Genomic DNA, 17,362 nt, shown 5'->3' on the forward strand with positions numbered 1-17,362 from the left:
ATGATAAAATATAGTTTAGGTTGGTGTGGCAATGGGACAAAATTTTAAAATATAAATACTTTGCACATTGCTATACATGTTGAAAGTGTCTTGGATAAACATTTAAAAGAAAAGTTAAGCTTTGAGTGCTGCAACATGTACAGTTCTTTTCAGAAGTGGGTAATGACTATTTAGTATCGCTAACTTGAGTAAAATATCTGGATACTCTATCCACTGTGTCGTAGGCTACTTCACTGAATGAAGGGTAAATGCATTTTAACTAAAAAAGCACCAGACAGACTCACAAACATAGACTTCATTTTGTGCACATGATTTGTTATTCTTATTTCTATTTGCTGAGCTTGTTGTGCCTTTTGGAAGTCATTCATTTATATTATAATTCTCTTTTCAGTATTTAAAATACTAGAAGTTACACAAAACTATATGTTTTGTCTATTTGATGATATAAGATATTCTGATCAGTTAAGTTAAAAGTAGCCTTTAAATTAAATATCTTTTTAATTCTTTAGGTGGCTACTTTTCATTTTTATATTAGTAAAACTATGTTGAAGTTACGGAGGACGATTAGAGCCACAGAGAAAAAAAAAAAGAATTCTGGCTTTAATTTTAGAATTCAGATTTTTTTTTTTTTCTAAAAATTCCAGAAGTGAGAATTGTGAAATTAAAGTGACTTTAATCTTAAGGTTCTGACTTTTTTTAAACAAAAAAAGAAAAAAATACAGAAAGACCCTAATTTGTTTGAAATAGTGCTACTCCTTCTTGAGTACAATTTAGGGTATTCTACACTCCTTTAATGGGTAGAATACCCATATACTGTATGGATAACAATACAGTATATTCTTCCTCCCAGCCACTAGAGGGCGTGTGTTCGTTGTGAATAAATGTCATTCTGAGTTGACGAGGGCCGCCCAGCCATGTTGAGGAGTCTGTCAAGCAAACTGCAGCCCGCCATTGTGTAGAAACCAGGCTCTGTAGAAAGATAAGACTGCTTGCTTGAAACTCCTTCATAGCCGGACAAATTGTACACCCCGCCGCTGTTAATTAGGAGAGAATACAGTTACACAGGCCGTGGGGGGGAAAGACATGTCAGCCAGCAGCCTTCTTGAACAGGTAAAAAGAGGTATTTTCTGAACGTTTGCGAGGGCCAAATTTGTCAGCATCGCGACGGCTAGCGCAGGTAGCTTAGCTTCGAGGCAGCGGCTGTGGCTCAGTAGTGCAGTAGGCCTGACCACCTGCAAAACAAACTGACTGGTGAAAATACATCTCTTCATCTATTTTTTTCCCCTTCCTCTCTTCTCATAAATCAAACCTTCATGAATCACCTGGACCCAATCCAGAGACCGAAAGGCCAAGCTAATAAAGGTAAGAGCTACTCACTGAATGGGTTTGTGAATACGGATCTCCTTACGTGCCGTGCGCTCTGAAAATCCTGCGTTCTTGAGTGCTGTTAGCTTGTTGCTGGTAAAAGGCCCCTCTGTGGCTATCACAAACTAGTTTTACGCATATTTCAGGATTAAATATAAAACACGCAACGTTGGTTTATCTAAAACCAGTTCTGGAGCGTTTACGGTACAAGTTTTAAAAGGGTCCCCGTTGTCTTGCTAATGTTAATAGCCAAATGATTCACGTCGGCATCGGTTTCCTGGTTAGACTGGACGCTTTTCTGACCAAAGAGCTGAATAAAGACAACGTTTTTCCACTCAGTCTGACTCTACAGCACACACTAAACGGCATTTTAGCTATGTTAATCTACAGGTGCCTTTCTCTATGGCTAATGTTAGCCAAGACCATCAGGTTGAAAGGACTCGTCGCTTGGTAGCGTGCTAATGTTAGCATATTGCTATGTTAACCCGAAACGACACGTCTCTACACATGCTTTACCACTACTTTACGTATGAAGCTATTAAGTCTACATTTAAATTAGTTTTAACCTGTTTCTATAATTTCACTTGCAGTTATCAATCTGTACTCAGATAGATAGTGTTTAGCGGGATCCCAGAAGAAATTTCAGCAAAATTTGCTATCAACATTTTCAGAAGAGTTGAATGTCAAAAGGATTTAATTTAAAACCAACTTCAAATGGCACAAACCTATATGAAAGTTTAGAATGTTAAAATCCAAAATCCTCAAGCAATTATGTCTTCTCAAAATGACAAGTTGCAATCCAAAATGTAATATCATCAGAAAATGTGTGTAACTTTTATTTTTTATATAGTTATGCTATATGTTTTATGCATGCCATTAGCCTAAAGACAATTAATTCCTGAGGCTTTAATCTATTGGACAATAAAATTAGAAATAATTTTAAAAAATCAACAGTAGTTGTAACTTTTAATAGATGTGCTGAATTTGAGATTGTTTATGAAAAATGGTCAAATATCTGTCAAACAAAATGTTCACAAGTCCATGATGTTGTTATTCTGTCTAACATATAAATTCTAATATATTTAGACATTTTGAAAGGAAAATTTAAAAGTCACAATAGACTTGTCATTTATGACATTAGGAGGATTCTGCTACTGATTTTGAGATTTTGCATTAGATGTACTATAAATCATAATTTTGAGCATCATTGCAATTATAAAACACTGCTTGGATGGTTGCAATATTTGGCTGGATACTGTATTTTAAATGCCATTCATTCACATTGTGTGTAATGATATAATATTGGACCAGTTACATTTACTGTCATAGTTCCTAGGCCTCAAACAGGATCTACATGTTTAGTGACTGAGAATTTAAAGCCACACATAGTGTTAGCGACATTGTGTAATGGTAAAGAAGGGAATGTGGAAAAAATGTCAATGTTGTCATCACAGTTTTCCAGCACTAGCATTGAAATTATATTTTTCTGATAATCTCAGCACCATTTCCCCTCTGGTTTGAAATCAGAGATGCCAGATTAGTTGAATTTTGTTTTACTAATACTTTAAAACTTTAGACTATATAGGGTTTTAAAAAATTAGCCTACCTACAAACAAATTTGGCACACTTTCTTTTAATCAAAAGTGTTACATTTTCTCCCTAACAGGAAGTAAGTCGATAAGGAATAGCATTCTGAGGTTACATTATCATTAAAGATCCTAAAAAGTCACTTATGACCATTACAGAACTATCAGCCCAGATTCACCGTTGGTAACATAGCCAATAGCCAGCAGTTAATAACTAACATTTCTTGTGTGTTAGATTTCACTTTATTGTAGTCTTACTCACATTTGTCTTTCATGGGTTTTTATATCATTTTGATCTGTTAACTCTAACAAAGCCTCTTCAGTACATCAAAACATCTTTAAACTTTTAACTTGCTCAGGGTGCTCCCTCATCATCTGATGAGTTTAATCTTGCCATATAGCAGGCGATCATGATGATATAAATTGAAACTGTAACATTTCTATATCGGATTCACAAACCTGTTTGTCTTTTTTCTGTTCAGTGCAAAACGGAGCTGTGACCCAAAAGGATACTTTGAATGACGATGAGTTTGAGCCTTACCTGAATACTCAGGCCAGACAGGTGAGCATTTGACCGATGTTTGAGAAGCTGATGAATCATGTTGACCACCATGACCGCATTTTCCTCATGCATTAATTAAAACATATCTTTATTCTTTTTTGACAATGATGGAAGTGGAGTTTGCAAATTAAATAAAAAATGATCACAAAAACTACCTACCTACTTACCTACAATGGGTTCAAATTTATAAAAATAATTTTGCATGTAAAGGAGTTTGAAACTTGATTTACAAAAACTTCTTTCCAGTTGAATTCTGTTATCTGGGCCATCACTGATTTATTTTCATTCATTAAAAAAAGTCATCCTACACCTTTTAATCTGTAGAGTGTCATTTATTTTGCTTTTCTAACAGGACACTGAAGGATTTTATATCTGAAAACTTTTAACAAGTATTTGGTTGTTGTTTTACCTGTAAGGAAATACCATGGACCTCTCTCGCCCAACCTCTCTCTACTGGGAAGTTACAAAATAAGTGAGAGATGTTGAAGGCCTTTTTGTGCTTAAATATTGGAGGAGATTTTGTTTTCATTATAATCCTGTTTAGTTGCCCTACTGGTAATGCTTTTAGACTAGACTGATATTTGAGGATCAGAAGTCTTATCCAGTATTATTTTTTAGGGGTTTGAAACTGACTTGTTTCTGGTGTAAAAGTTGTATCCATCCTTCAATCTGTTATTGCCATAATTTGCTACCGTTTATCCATCCTCTTAAGTCACCGAGTCCAGTCGGTGTGGAAGTATCTCCAAATGACTTCATAGTGAACTTTTGTATTTGTACTGCAAAAATTGGCTGAAAAGTACACTAGATTCTGGAAAAAATATGGAATTTTGACATGATAAATGTACAGGAATAATATTGAGTGTTATTTGAAACACTATTAATGCCGTGTCTGTTTCTATTGTAGAGCAATGCCTATACGGCCATGTCGGACTCGTACATGCCCAGCTACTACAGTCCTTCCATTGGCTTTTCCTACTCCCTGAATGAGGCAGCGTGGTCCACTGGTGGGGACCCTCCTATGCCTTACCTGGCCTCCTATGGACAGCTGAGCAATGGTGAACCCCACTACCTCCCAGATGCAATGTTTGGCCAGCCCGGTCCCCTGGGGAGCAACCCATTCCTGGGCCAGCATGGCTTCAACTTTTTTCCCAGCGGCATCGACTTCTCCGCATGGGGCAACAGCAGCTCTCAGGGACAGTCGGGGACACCGCAGAGTTCTGGCTACAGCAGCAGCTACGCCTATGCCCCCAGCTCTCTTGGGGGTGCCATGATTGATGGACAGTCTCCATTTGCACCTGCTGCCAACGAACCACTCAACAAGGCACCTGGCATGAACAGCCTGGACCAGGGCATGGCGGGTCTAAAAATTGGTGGTGCTGCCCCTGGTGGGAATGGAGAAATGGCTCCGAAGGTGGTTGGCTCTGGGCTGCCTGGTGGGGGGCCCTTGGGTCCTGTATCTTCTGTTGGACCTCCCAGCATGCCTCCTGTCTCCATTGCCCCAGCCAAACCGGCCTCCTGGGCTGACATCGCCAGCAAACCCGCCAAGCCTCAACCCAAGCTTAAAACCAAGGGTGGCATGGCAGGTGCCAATTTGCCTCCTCCGCCCATTAAACACAACATGGACATTGGCACTTGGGACAACAAGGGCACAATGCCCAAAGCTGCCACCCCTCAGCAGGTGCCCTCTATTCCCAGCAACGGGCAGCCGCCTAATCAGGCTTCTCCGCAGCCTGGATCCACAGCTGCAGGGAACCCACAGATGCCTCTGAGCAATGGACAGCTGGTTCCACCTGTCTCCCAGCTGGGGCAGCATCATCTTCCACCTACTGGACAGCCAGGTATGGCTCAGATACCCCAGCCCCTCTCCCAGGGTCCGCCACCGCCAAACCACCAACAGCAGCAGCCTTCTCAACCAACTCGCTGGGTCCCTCCACGTAACCGGGCCAATGGGTTTGGAGACGCCGGCGGAGGCGGATCAGGCCAGTCGCCTCCCTCCTCTTCCAGCATCGGCGTGGTTCCCGGAGTCCCGTCCGAGCCTCACCCTGTTTTAGAAAAGCTGCGCATGGTTAACAACTACAACCCCAAGGACTTCGACTGGAACCTCAAGCAGGGCCGCGTGTTCATCATCAAGAGCTACTCCGAGGACGACATCCACCGCTCCATCAAGTACAACATTTGGTGCAGCACGGAGCACGGCAACAAACGGCTCGACGCCGCTTACCGCTCGTTGGCGGGCAAAGGGCCGCTTTATCTTCTGTTCAGCGTCAACGGTAGCGGGCACTTCTGTGGTGTAGCGGAGATGCGTTCACCGGTGGACTACAACACGTCTGCTGGCGTGTGGTCGCAGGACAAGTGGAAGGGCCGCTTCGACGTGCGCTGGATCTTTGTTAAAGACGTTCCCAACAGTCAGCTGAGGCACATTCGGCTAGAGAACAACGAAAACAAACCGGTGACCAACTCTCGGGACACACAGGAGGTACCGCTGGACAAGGCCAGGCAGGTGTTAAAGATCATCGCTGGATATAAACACACCACTTCCATCTTCGATGACTTCTCTCACTATGAGAAGCGTCAGGAGGAGGAAGAGTGTGTGAAAAAGGTAAAACACCATTCCTAACATGATTGAAACATGTAATAAAACATTTCTTCAACTCTGAATGTCTTTAAATATTGCATTTTTCTGTCATATTATACAGAATGAAAGGTTTATTACTACGAGTTTGATTCTTATTCTAAGTTTAACTATTTTCTCTGTAATGACTTGCTTATCCCTCCTGTTTATCACTAGAGCTGCACAACATTTAAAAAAACAGTGTTGTTGTTGGTAAATGTAATGATTGTACTACTAATTAGAAGAAATCCACTTTTTCGTTTTACTCATGACCTTTGGCAGATTACCATAATCTGTCAGTTGTGGAAATCTACAGTGAATCTTGTATCCATCCTTATTGGCATTCAAGTGTATATTGATGACAGTTGCTGTATGTTAGCCTTCAATTACTGCTTGTCAGTGTTAATATGCAAACACATGACAATATAGCAAAGTATTGTGCAGTTCTTAAATATTTAGTCATAAGTTATGAACTGGAAATACCCTGTGTGAATGACTTCTTATTTTTTACATGATTTATTTTTCAGCTTAGTTGCCATATTGGTGGTGGTTTTGTATGCAGGAAATACAGCTGAACAAAATATCATTGCAACACGAGTGCGTGCAATATGTCTGGAGAGCAATAATTGTTTGTTAATATTTTACAAGTGTTATGAACTTGCATTTTACATGCTAATGTAATATTTAGTTGGAGTCTCATGGCAGCAGATGCTCACACTGGACACAAATGACCTTGGCTAAAATGCTAAAGGCCACAAAGTGATGGAAGAAGAACAAAGGCATGCATCACACCTATCTCCAGATATTTCAATATATCAATGTGTGCAGTAGCTACTTGCCATAACAGACAACAGGGTGTTTGTATTTAGTAATATTTTTACACATTTTCTGATATAGTCCAGAAGCTTAGCTCCCTAATTTTTGTAGTAACCTTTAACCTTTGGCTTTAGAATGAACCACATAAAACCATGAAACTGTGAAATATATTTATTTTACCATTGTTGCACTTTATTTTTTACATAGTGAATTTAAAAGCATGAGGAATAAAAGAATCAAGCAGCAGATTTTGGATTCTTCCACAGGTTGGGGTGTTTGATAAAATCTAATATTTATTCCTTTCTTTCATGGGTTTGCACACAGAACAGTTTTACAGTTAAACTGTACATGTATGATTTTTGGAAACATACTTTTACAGACCATAATGCGTTTTTCTTTTTTTTTTTCCTTTGCTGGGTAGTTTTACATCTCCTGAATGTCGTTTTGAAAAATTTAAATAAATGCTTACAGTTTATTTTCATAAATTTCTAGAAATACTAACTTCTCCTTGTATTGGATTACTGCTCTAATTGTTCTCTATATCTCTGAAGCACAACCTGTATTCTTTTTACAGTATCAAAGTTGTTTTTAGTCTAAAATGTTTGGTTATAATTGAAGTCTATAGATGGAAACCACATGTTTTTATGTTGTGCTCAGTTTTCTGTGCTGTGTTTGACAGGTGGAGGTCCAAGGCAGCGAGCCATATCCCAGCAACCCAAGCAACAGGAGTCATTACAGGCTTCAGGTAACTTTGCTTGAGCTCAGGAGTAATTTGATGCACATGTATTGTTGATTTATGCCCTGGTACGTTGACGTTTTAATAAAAATGTGTTTGCTCTTCTATCTACATTGTCGGTTATTTGATACAGTGATATCCAATCTTCACAGTATACAATCTCCTTCTGCTTGTTTACATGCACCACACGTCCCCTTCTGTTATAATCCATTGGAAATTGAAGAAAAAATGTTTTAATTGTACTTTATTTTGTAATTGTTGTTTTTAATTGTTTTTTTTTTTTGTTTTTTTTCCAGGAGCGCCAAGGACGAGTCAAGTAACAGTTGGTGCTTTGGTCAAAGGACTGCAATGCCCCTTCCTGAAACCCTGTCCGCTCCAGTACATTATTACATTCAGATCTCTAAGAAATTCTAATAGGGGTGAAGATTTAACAAAGGACAAAAGGAAAAAAAACTAAATGAAGACTTTGATTTCTTTTGACTTTAAAGACTTACTTCGAACTTGTAGTAAAAGGAAACGATTATTCATAGGACTACAACTAAATGCATAGCATCCTTAGCTGAAATCTTTTTTTTTTTTTTTTTTTTTTGTTTTGCCCTACCCCATTCCACTACATACGCTTTTTCCTTGTATGCTGCTTTTTCCTTTCCTTCTTTCTTCCGTTTTTTTTTTTTTTCTTTTTTTTGTAAACACAAGGATTGGCATCCGTTTTTTTATGGTCCAAGACTTGAGTCTGTAATTCTCACACAAACCTTAATGATCCATACAGAAAGCAAATAGAAAAATTTAGCATCCCCCTCTGCCCAAAAAAAAAAAAAGAGAATGGAAAGATTTTCATCTTTATAAGCAACCCTTACACCTGTCTGCAAGTGATGCTCAGATCGTCAACCAAGAAACCCAGAGCAACTTCTTCCAGAGTGGATTCCTCACCGACGGCTGGTGCCAACTTTTCTCACTTCAGTTTCTGTTTGTACATGCTTGCCATGTTTTTGTTTAGGAGGACTACAGATGTTCGTTTAAAACAAAAAAAAAAGGAAAGCCCTCTGTGTTTTCACATGTTGTCGGAGTGTGTAGGGGAGGTGGGGTGAGGAGGATCAAGGCAGGAAAACAAAGGAATGGGGTTAAAGGTTTAAATTCAGAGAACATGTTAAGTTGATGAGCTTTTGCTCACTGTATAATTTTATGGGGAAAAAATGGGGCCGTCTGTTAACAGTCTTCATTAGACTTTATTTACGCCTTTTTTTCTTTCTCTTGAAGAAGTTGAGTCATTGTTGCTATGGGCTGCTTTTTTTTCTTCCGTTTTCATATGACTGATGCGAGTGGCCTTGCCCCCACTCTTTCTATTAATCAGTTCAAAAGTAATAAATGTGGTATATTCAGCAGAGTTGTGTGCATTCCTTATGTTCGACTTGAAAGTGGCTTCTTTACTCAGCTTGTTTTTACATGGTATTAATGTTTTCTTTCTGCTCAGTTATAATCAGCCTGCAAATGATGGAGGCTCTACTTTAACCCCGCTTTGCCTTTCCTACTGCTCCACTTTTCTGTCACCTTGTCCTCCACACTCCCCAATTCTTATTTCTGCTCAGCCAGACATTCATAAATCATTAATTGCAGCCATGCATTGCTCGGTGTCATTGTCAGTTTAGAAAAAAAGGAAACCTTGAGAACTACTGGCTTTTATTTGTGGCATAATAAAGATGCTCCACAAAGTTATGTTGGGTTCTGCTTCTCATTGGCTATTTGTACTTGCACTTATTCTACTTTAGACCAGGAAAGTTTAAACTGATGTTTTCACAAGGGTTGAATTCCACCTCTGCATTGGTGCATGTCAAACCACAATTTGTTTTATATGAATGGAATGCAGTTCTTGCAGACACACCTTTGTGTTCTTTATGCATTCAAGTCAAATATCTGCTGTGAAATTGTCCGGGTATATCCGTCAACTTTTCATAATTGTGTTTAGAATAATGCATCTTCTACCTGCATAAGGTAAATTGAAAATACATCCTATAACTACGTATTTCGGATCGTTTCAGTTATTTTTTGGCATGAAATGTGATGTCTCAGCTTCATTAAAAACCTTACACTCACTCATTGGTGGAAAATGACATTTTGTAAAATACGACACGTACAAGATTTTGTAATTATAAATATCTGATTATTAATCCACATTCCGCCATTTTCTATCTTGGAAATTATTTCTGTAATAGTCGAAGCGGACGCCAGAGGGCGATACAGGATCGTTTACCCAGCCAAATTCTTCAGGCGGGTTCAGTTCATCGTCCTTCCTTCCTGGACACGAGGACTTGTGTTACGAGGTAAGCGATACTGTCTATAAAGTGTACTGGTGTGGAAATTTATCACGTCAGCTGATTAAAAATTGAGAAAAGCTTTAAAATTTGCAAGAAACGAACTGAATTAGGCCTTTCAAGAATATTTGGTCACGCTTTCGCAACGTTGATGTGTATATGAAGAGCAGGCTGTATTACAATTTTCATTTCGGATTTTCAAAATTTCTGAACTTGTTTCTTAAGGGATAGAGGTGTCTCGGCGGTTTGTATAGGTTTTTAAAATAGAGATTTTAAAGTGATGTGGGTATTAAGTGCCATGATAATCACCGTAATGTCTAGTTTGATATCCAACAACATATTACATTTGGAAAAAACTAATTGGAAAGGGTATATATTGTGCACTTTGACGCATTTTTCTCATTTAAACAAGCAAAAATCTCACATTTGTACCGATGTAGATCTGTTAGTAAAAAATAAATTGCTAACTATTTGATATTCTTGCAGTCAGACTAATTGTCAGCATATTAAAGTAGATTGAAGTAGGACATAAATAATGGGTTTTTAGGCACCTCCTAGCCAACAGCAGGAGGTCAGTGTTTCAGCAATTATGCATTTTTCTGGAAATTTGCTCCTTATTAGTGAACCATAAAATGGAACGCTGCTTCTCCTTGTTTGGTTCTGATTCTGGGAATGCAGAGTGGACTTGAACCAGAAGACTTGATTGGTCTGGAAGCGTGATAGAAAAACAACAGCTGTAAAGTATTCTGGTGCTAAGCCATCTAGTGATTTATAAACTCAAAAGTATTTTAAAATACATTTTCCGTCAGCTTTTGGGCCTGTTCAGTAGTTTTTAGCTGCAGTAGGTAACTCTCCATTGTGCATGTTTGCGTCCTAAGATAACTTCAGTTTTGTTTGTGCTGAGCTGGAGAAAGTTATGGCACATCCATGCATTGACTTGTTTCAAGCCTCTCTTCAGTGCTTGAATGGGTTCGTAGTCAGTCTGGTGACATTATGATAAAGAATTATGAATCACCTGCATACCTATGATACCTATGGTAGCTAATCTCATAATTACTTAATATAACGTGAGCTAGCGGAAGCATGTATGCTAAATAGGAGGTGTCTGAGGATGGAACCTTGGGGAACCCCACACGTGACTTCTGTCATCTCTGATGATTGAATCAGATCAGAGGCAATGACAGGAAAGTTGTTGGTAGGAAGAAAAACAGAATCTGTTTTAGTCGAGTTATTTTCTCCTACTAAATGCGTTTTTTAGTTGACCTGTACACTAGGCATGTCGCGTTATAGTTTTTTATGCTACAAAAATTTGACCCTTTTAACAAGGTTGTGCACATTCTGATATTCTCTGTATGTTCATTCTGTCAGAGGTTTCACACTGATGGTTTTAGGCTTTAATTTGTCTATACATCTGAATGACTCGGTGTAAAAGACGTTATAGGGATGATCTGATCGAGTTTTTTGCTGCCGATTCCGATACTGATCATCAACCAGGCAGATCTCTGGTCGTAAATTTTTTTGCTTTAAGTATAAATGGTACTATGTTAACTGGCAAAATGGAAAAATGATCTGGCAATAAATTCACCTAATTTAGACATATTTAAATGTTTTTTTAAGTTGCATGCTGCAGCTGTTTGCTGTGAGGGTTCACTGTCTGGTGGAGGTTGAGCGGCACTATGTCTGTGAAATATTACTACCAGTAGCGCGTAGCGGCGGTCCAAGAGCAAGAGCAGAACCTAGCGTCTTAAACCGCCAGCTTGAAAGCTTGAATTATTTTTCAAGTTATTTGTTTAGTTTTCTGACCGTGATGTTAATCCGGGTGAGTGTTGGTAGCTGTGTGCTGCTTTACCTGCTATCTAGCTGCTCCGGATGTCCTTTTTTTCCTGCATTGAGCCTCGATATAGCCACACTTTGTCAAGTGCTTGTTCTTTAAATGCCATATTAGATTTGTTGTGTTGATGCAGTTTGACTTGCTTCACCACCGAGGTAATTTTTCTCCGCAACATGCGAACGTCCCCATCAGTTATATGAATCGTTCTGATCACATTTATGGTAGGAGTGGGAGATATCGACTTAAAATTTTTATCACAATATTTTGTAGTACTGCTGTGTTACATGCAGACGTGTGACTGCACACAATAACAGGTCTGAATCCCATTTTCAAATTCATTATATTAATTTACGCTCTCATTAAACAAACTGAAGAAAGTAGTAAAAATAACAATCCCTCTATAGGGACAATTTTGGGGATTTTAACATCATTAATAAGAATTTATTGCAACGATAAACAATACAATAAATGCCCACCCCAAATTTTTTATTATCACAACAGTACAGCAAAATATCATGATAAAACTTTAAGTCCATGTCGCCCACTGCTAGGGATAACCCTGGGAAATCAGATTCACCTTTATTAAAGGCAAGTTTATCGTGAATGGACGGCAGCTAACAAAGTGACAACAGCCCATAAAAGAGCCACGGCTGGTGAGCGTTGAGTGTGTCGGGAGGGAGCTCCATGGCACGTGTCGTCTGTGTGTTGTGGTGGGGGGGAGGGTGTGTGTGCGAGGCAAGCGTGCCGCCCTCAAGGGGTTCTCCTGTGACCCTTATCTGCGTGTCTCTGGGGACGCCTTTCAGCCCCTCCTGGGATGCAAATGAGCAGCCATAAAGCAGGGGCGCATGGAGATGCCCCATACGGAGAGGGCGGCGGGGAAGAAAGAGAAAGTGGTGCTGGAGGTGGAGGAGGAAGAGGAGGAGGAGGAGGAGGAGGGTCAGCTTTGGAACATCCCACAGAGTGCATATTACGCTGAGAGCATGCCGGAGATGAAGCAGCAAACTAACAGACATGATGGGAGAGTTTGAGATGGTGTTTGATATGGCATCCTCAACCCACATTTTCTTTTCTGTAAATGGATCAAATCCATAAAATAAAAAATAAAAAAAATCTGAATTATCATACAGCTAAGATTGAAGATATAATTATTTATATATATTTTAAATCCTGACAAGATCAATCCAGAGAAAAAAATTTCGACTCAAGATTCTTTTGTGGGCGACGTATTACACGGTTTGGGTTCATTTTGCACTGCAAGGTCATGGTTCTGCTTTATTTTCCCCTCATTATCATAAGGCATCCATCTCTTTCTTCCATTAGTGACGCTTCGCCATGTCGCCAACCCGACCTCTATTTACGTGACTAAATTAGATTGCCTCTGTCTTCTCCTACATTTTACTGGAAAAAATTAATCTCCAAATGAAAATGAGAAAATGAATCCTCTAAATATCATCATGTAGTTTGTATTAAAAGATAGATCTCACAGTCTTTTTCGGAGAATATTATTGTGTCAATGCATTTTAAATGCATATTGTTAGTTGGAAGTTCCAAAATCATCTATTTTACGCTATTTATGTTTATGTTATTTTAGTATTAATTGAATATGGCGGCCTCATGGCATATTCTTACCTCTTTTTACTTACATATATGTAAGGGGAAAAAAAAGATGTTATGTTGGGAGATCATTTTTCTCTGAGGTGGGGGAGGGGCCGTCTGTCTATGGTCACCTGCTCTCCAGCACCAGGGGTTCTGCAGTGTTTGATGTGTTCGGCATCCCCCTCCCCATGTCTCCTAATTGTATTGAGCATTGTGACGATGCATAATGTGCAGACAGGCAGAGGGACCTGAAAACAGTTGATGACCTCTGTCTCAACATATGTGGCACGCTCACCCCCTGCACGCTTTGATTGTGAGGAGATGAATGCATGCGAATAGAAATGCGTCGATATAGACCTGCTATATAGCTGTGGCATCTATTTATTTATTTTTTTTAGAATAAGACACGGCTTTTGCTCTTAAATAAATTTGTTTGTGAAGTTTTTAGCTGCTGTTGTGTGTGATCTGAAATAAAATCTGAATTATCAATGTCAACTTATTGTAAATAATGAATTTTTACCCAATAATTCTTATTTTTGTACCTTCTGCGTATTCTGCCTCCATCATCTGGGATGTAGGTCAGCTCACATCTTTGTTGCCTGCAGTGATTTGCAGCTTGAATCATTCGATGTAGGGCTGTGATTTTCTTTTATTTAATACAGTAATTTATGCTCATTATTAAAATTACTTGAGGCTTTGTCATTTTGAATTTTTTTTGTACTTTAACAAGAAATACTACAGATAGAAGTTCAGTCCATAAAACGACGACTTTATTGAAATGTTTCAAAGAAGGAAAAAACACAAGTGTCATGCTGAAAGTCAAAAATCCAAATGGATCATTTCAAAAGTAGGTAAGCGTTTTGCAGCTGAAATCAAAGCTAAAGTTATAAACCAACATGCAGGAGGATGACTTTGAGTTTTTTACTAGACAAATACACAGCAGGAGTTCGATTTATTGCTTTCCATAAGTTGGCAGTATTTTTATATATATTTTTTTTTAACCTCACAAGGAAGTGTACTCTCACGAGAAAATACACAGACCTTTGAAGTGTCCCACTGTCACCACATGGCAAATCCCCCCAGTGTGATCCCTCTGTCCACTTGGCTGCAGGAGTAACACTGCAATGCTGCCTATGGTTCTGTTTGCTGGGACAATATGGAAACCAGTATGTTAACCGACCAGTGCCCAGTGGTTGTGGGTCTGTGTCCTAAAATATACATTTGCTCCTCTTCGATCTGTGCGTGCAGCCTCTGGCGTGTGTGGTTAATCTGGATTGTGAAGCGCGTTAATCTGTGCAGCCCTGTCCTGTCGCCTACACGCTGCAGGTGAGGGTCGACTGTGGCTTCTCTCTTGGCATTCACCGCGTGCCTTAATTGTATTGAAATTAAATCAAGGTCCACTGTGAACACAAAGAGCTCAAACCCAAACTTCCAAGCATTTGCAGCTAATGCTTCCATGTTCTCCTCTAATCTGTCTTGTACTGCACGTTGAACTTCACTCCTTCTTTTGCTGCATTTTTTCTCTTTCTGTTGCAAAAGTGCAAAATTTTTTTGCCTCTGTTCAGCTGTACTTTCTCGTTCCCTTTTCCTCACCTGTGATCTGTCCTCCCTGTAGGCTCAGATGCGGCTCTGCGGGTCTTTCACACGTCAGAGTGCCAGCCATGTTAATTCCACACAAATGTGCAGTCTGATTTTAAAAAAAATATATATGTTTTCTGTGCAGATAGTACAGAAAAAGACACAGACACACACTACAAACGGTGGCTCGCACTGAACGACACATATACATGCACGCATGCAAATGTGGATGTGCAGCAACAAAATTTGAGGGGGGGAGAGTAAAAAAAAAAGTGTTGTCATCAAAGCAGGGTTCACAGCCTTCAGATGCTGTTTGGGTAAACAGAACAGAGAGACGAGAGCGGCAGAGCGAGCGAGCGAAGCTACCTTTGTTGCACCATAAAGAGAGCAGCTGCCCGGCTACCTGATCGCTACCATTCCTGCAGAACATCTTCCCCCTGAGAGCAAAACAAAGGAAGGATGCTCGGTTTTTTCACGAGGACCCACCAACGACGCTCCGCAAGGTCCTGATGTGAGCAAAGCGCCGGACTCTACACGTCGCCTGTTCTCTAGAGCTCAGTACGGCTTAACCAGACCAAACCGATCTTCATCCCAGTTGGTAAAGCTGTGTCGCTATCTCCCTCTCACCCTCCCTCCTGCTCTCCATCTCTTTACTGTTCTCTCTCGCTCTGTACACTCTGCGCATGTATCTGTACAGACCAGAAAGCAGGACCTAAATATCAACACACACACACACACACAAATCAATTGGGAAGCAGTAAAGTGTGATGGAAAGAGGGGAAAAAATTTCAGAATTGAAGCTTTTTATCATACAAATCACTCCAGGAAATCACCGTTTTTAAAAACTCGTCATCACTGCAATCAGTCTCTTTTTCCGTTTTACCCTACACAATGCTACCACAAACAGAATCTTTCTTTTCTCTGATCGAATATGTCCTTCCTCTCTAAAGCTGAAGCGAAAAACAGCAGAGAAGATGGAGAGTGTGTCCTCCTTCAGATCCTCGCTCCCGGTCTTGTTGTTGTTTGTTGCCGCTGTAGTTGTGGCTGCGCTGCTCCATCTCCATCCTGTCTGGGTTCTTCTGCGTTCGGAAGAAACAAGGGGTGGTGGGATAGCAAACAGGGGGGACTGAAGGGACGGGATGCAGGCAGGTATCACGCATGCAATCGAGGGGGAAAGGAGGAGAAGGTAGCAGGAGGAAGAAAAAAAAAAACACGGACTCAGCTAAATTCTAGCCGTTCATCAGCTTTAGGAAAAATCCATTTGGATCTGCTCAAGACAAAACCAGAAACAACGGGAAAAAAAGCCCACGATGTAGAATATACATATATAAGCCAGGTAGGTATATATGTATGAGGATCCAAGGGAGAAGGAGGAGAACAGGGAAATAAGGGACGGACGGACGAGGAGGACAGGCGACTGGCTCACACGCAGACACAGTGCGCTGAGGAGAAGGCACGGGCTTCAATTTATGCTTTCTGGTCGACACCACCCCCCATCTCACATACATCCATACACACACACACACACAAACACACATCTATCGAATGTCCCGCCCCTATCTGCCCCTGTCCCTATCCTGTCCCGTACTGGATGCATGGCCCAGCTGATCAGTGCACAGGGATTAGCCAACAGGGCCAGCTGGCAGGGATTACACAGGCAAAGTGGGGGGAGGTTTGCACTGGGCGGTGGGGTGAGGGGGTAGCTGAGGGGTGAGAGGGTAGATCTAAAACTGGGGGATGAGAGGAGTGGGGAGAGGGGCTGGGGCAGTTCTCTTGTCTTGTCCTACACACACACACCTGCATATAAACACATTAGTGCACTCACACACTAGAAGCAGATGAACGGTTTGGAGCGACCGCAGCAGAACAGAAATGAGCTGCAAGAGTGACGTCTGTAAGCTACACATCGCATCCTCTCTTCCTGCTGCAAGCAACAACAATGCACCAAGCTGGTGCATGGATGTTAATGTGGAGGAGGCCGCGGGTCGGCGGGGTGGGGGGGGGTTGACGGCAGAGGGAGGGAACCCCATGAGAGAGTGGAGCAGGGCTGACAATGCGAGGCTTTGACCCTTGACTCCTTCCCCGCTCCATCATCCGCAGCCATCAGCTGATTCTGGTAAATGGGCAGCGGCCACCCCCCCCCCCCCTTCCCTCTCTCTCCCTGTCAAACACACACGTGCACACCGACACGAGCCCCGCTAACGCTGCTGAATCTACCAGGGATGACCTTAGCTCTTTTTTTTTTATTACCAGCCCTTTTGCAGCTCCCGCTCCCTCCAGCGCACCACTGCTCTTTTCCGTCTCATGCCTCACTTCACCACTTAGCTCATCCCGGTATTCCCGCTGCTATAACCATTCCCGTTCTTTAAAAA

The 17,362-nt window shown here is 40.8% G+C and overlaps 2 protein-coding genes across 3 annotated transcripts in view; both read left to right on the top strand.

Moving 5' to 3' along the window:
- Positions 1-889: 889 nt before the first annotated feature.
- On the top strand, positions 890-9,766 carry ythdf2 (YTH N(6)-methyladenosine RNA binding protein 2). The gene is made up of 6 exons (XM_044142047.1): positions 890-1,110; positions 1,338-1,362; positions 3,434-3,513; positions 4,418-6,112; positions 7,620-7,685; positions 7,973-9,766. The coding sequence occupies exons 1-6, from the start codon at positions 1,084-1,086 to the stop codon at positions 7,994-7,996; spliced, it is 1,917 nt and encodes a 638-aa protein (XP_043997982.1). The 5' UTR covers positions 890-1,083; the 3' UTR covers positions 7,997-9,766.
- A 157-nt stretch (positions 9,767-9,923) lies between these two features.
- Positions 9,924-17,362, top strand: part of si:ch1073-358c10.1 (mitochondrial peptide methionine sulfoxide reductase) — a 64,515-nt gene continuing 57,076 nt past the window's right edge. For both annotated transcript variants that reach the window (XM_044142050.1, XM_044142048.1), the window contains exon 1: positions 9,924-9,994. The gene's annotated coding sequence lies outside the window, so the exon portion shown is untranslated. The remainder of the gene's footprint in view (positions 9,995-17,362) is intronic.

Source organism: Gambusia affinis, linkage group LG16 (assembly GCF_019740435.1).
Source record: "Gambusia affinis linkage group LG16, SWU_Gaff_1.0, whole genome shotgun sequence".
Lineage (NCBI taxonomy): Eukaryota > Metazoa > Chordata > Actinopteri > Cyprinodontiformes > Poeciliidae > Gambusia > Gambusia affinis.

Excerpts from the sequence above, each read along its gene's own strand:
- ythdf2 (XM_044142047.1), top strand. The coding sequence starts at position 1,084 with ATGTCAGCCAGCAGCCTTCTTGAACAG. Across the intron at positions 1,111-1,337 it reads CCAGCAGCCTTCTTGAACAG|AGACCGAAAGGCCAAGCTAA; the intron begins GTAAAAAGAGGT and ends GACCCAATCCAG. Across the intron at positions 1,363-3,433 it reads GAAAGGCCAAGCTAATAAAG|TGCAAAACGGAGCTGTGACC; the intron begins GTAAGAGCTACT and ends TTTTCTGTTCAG.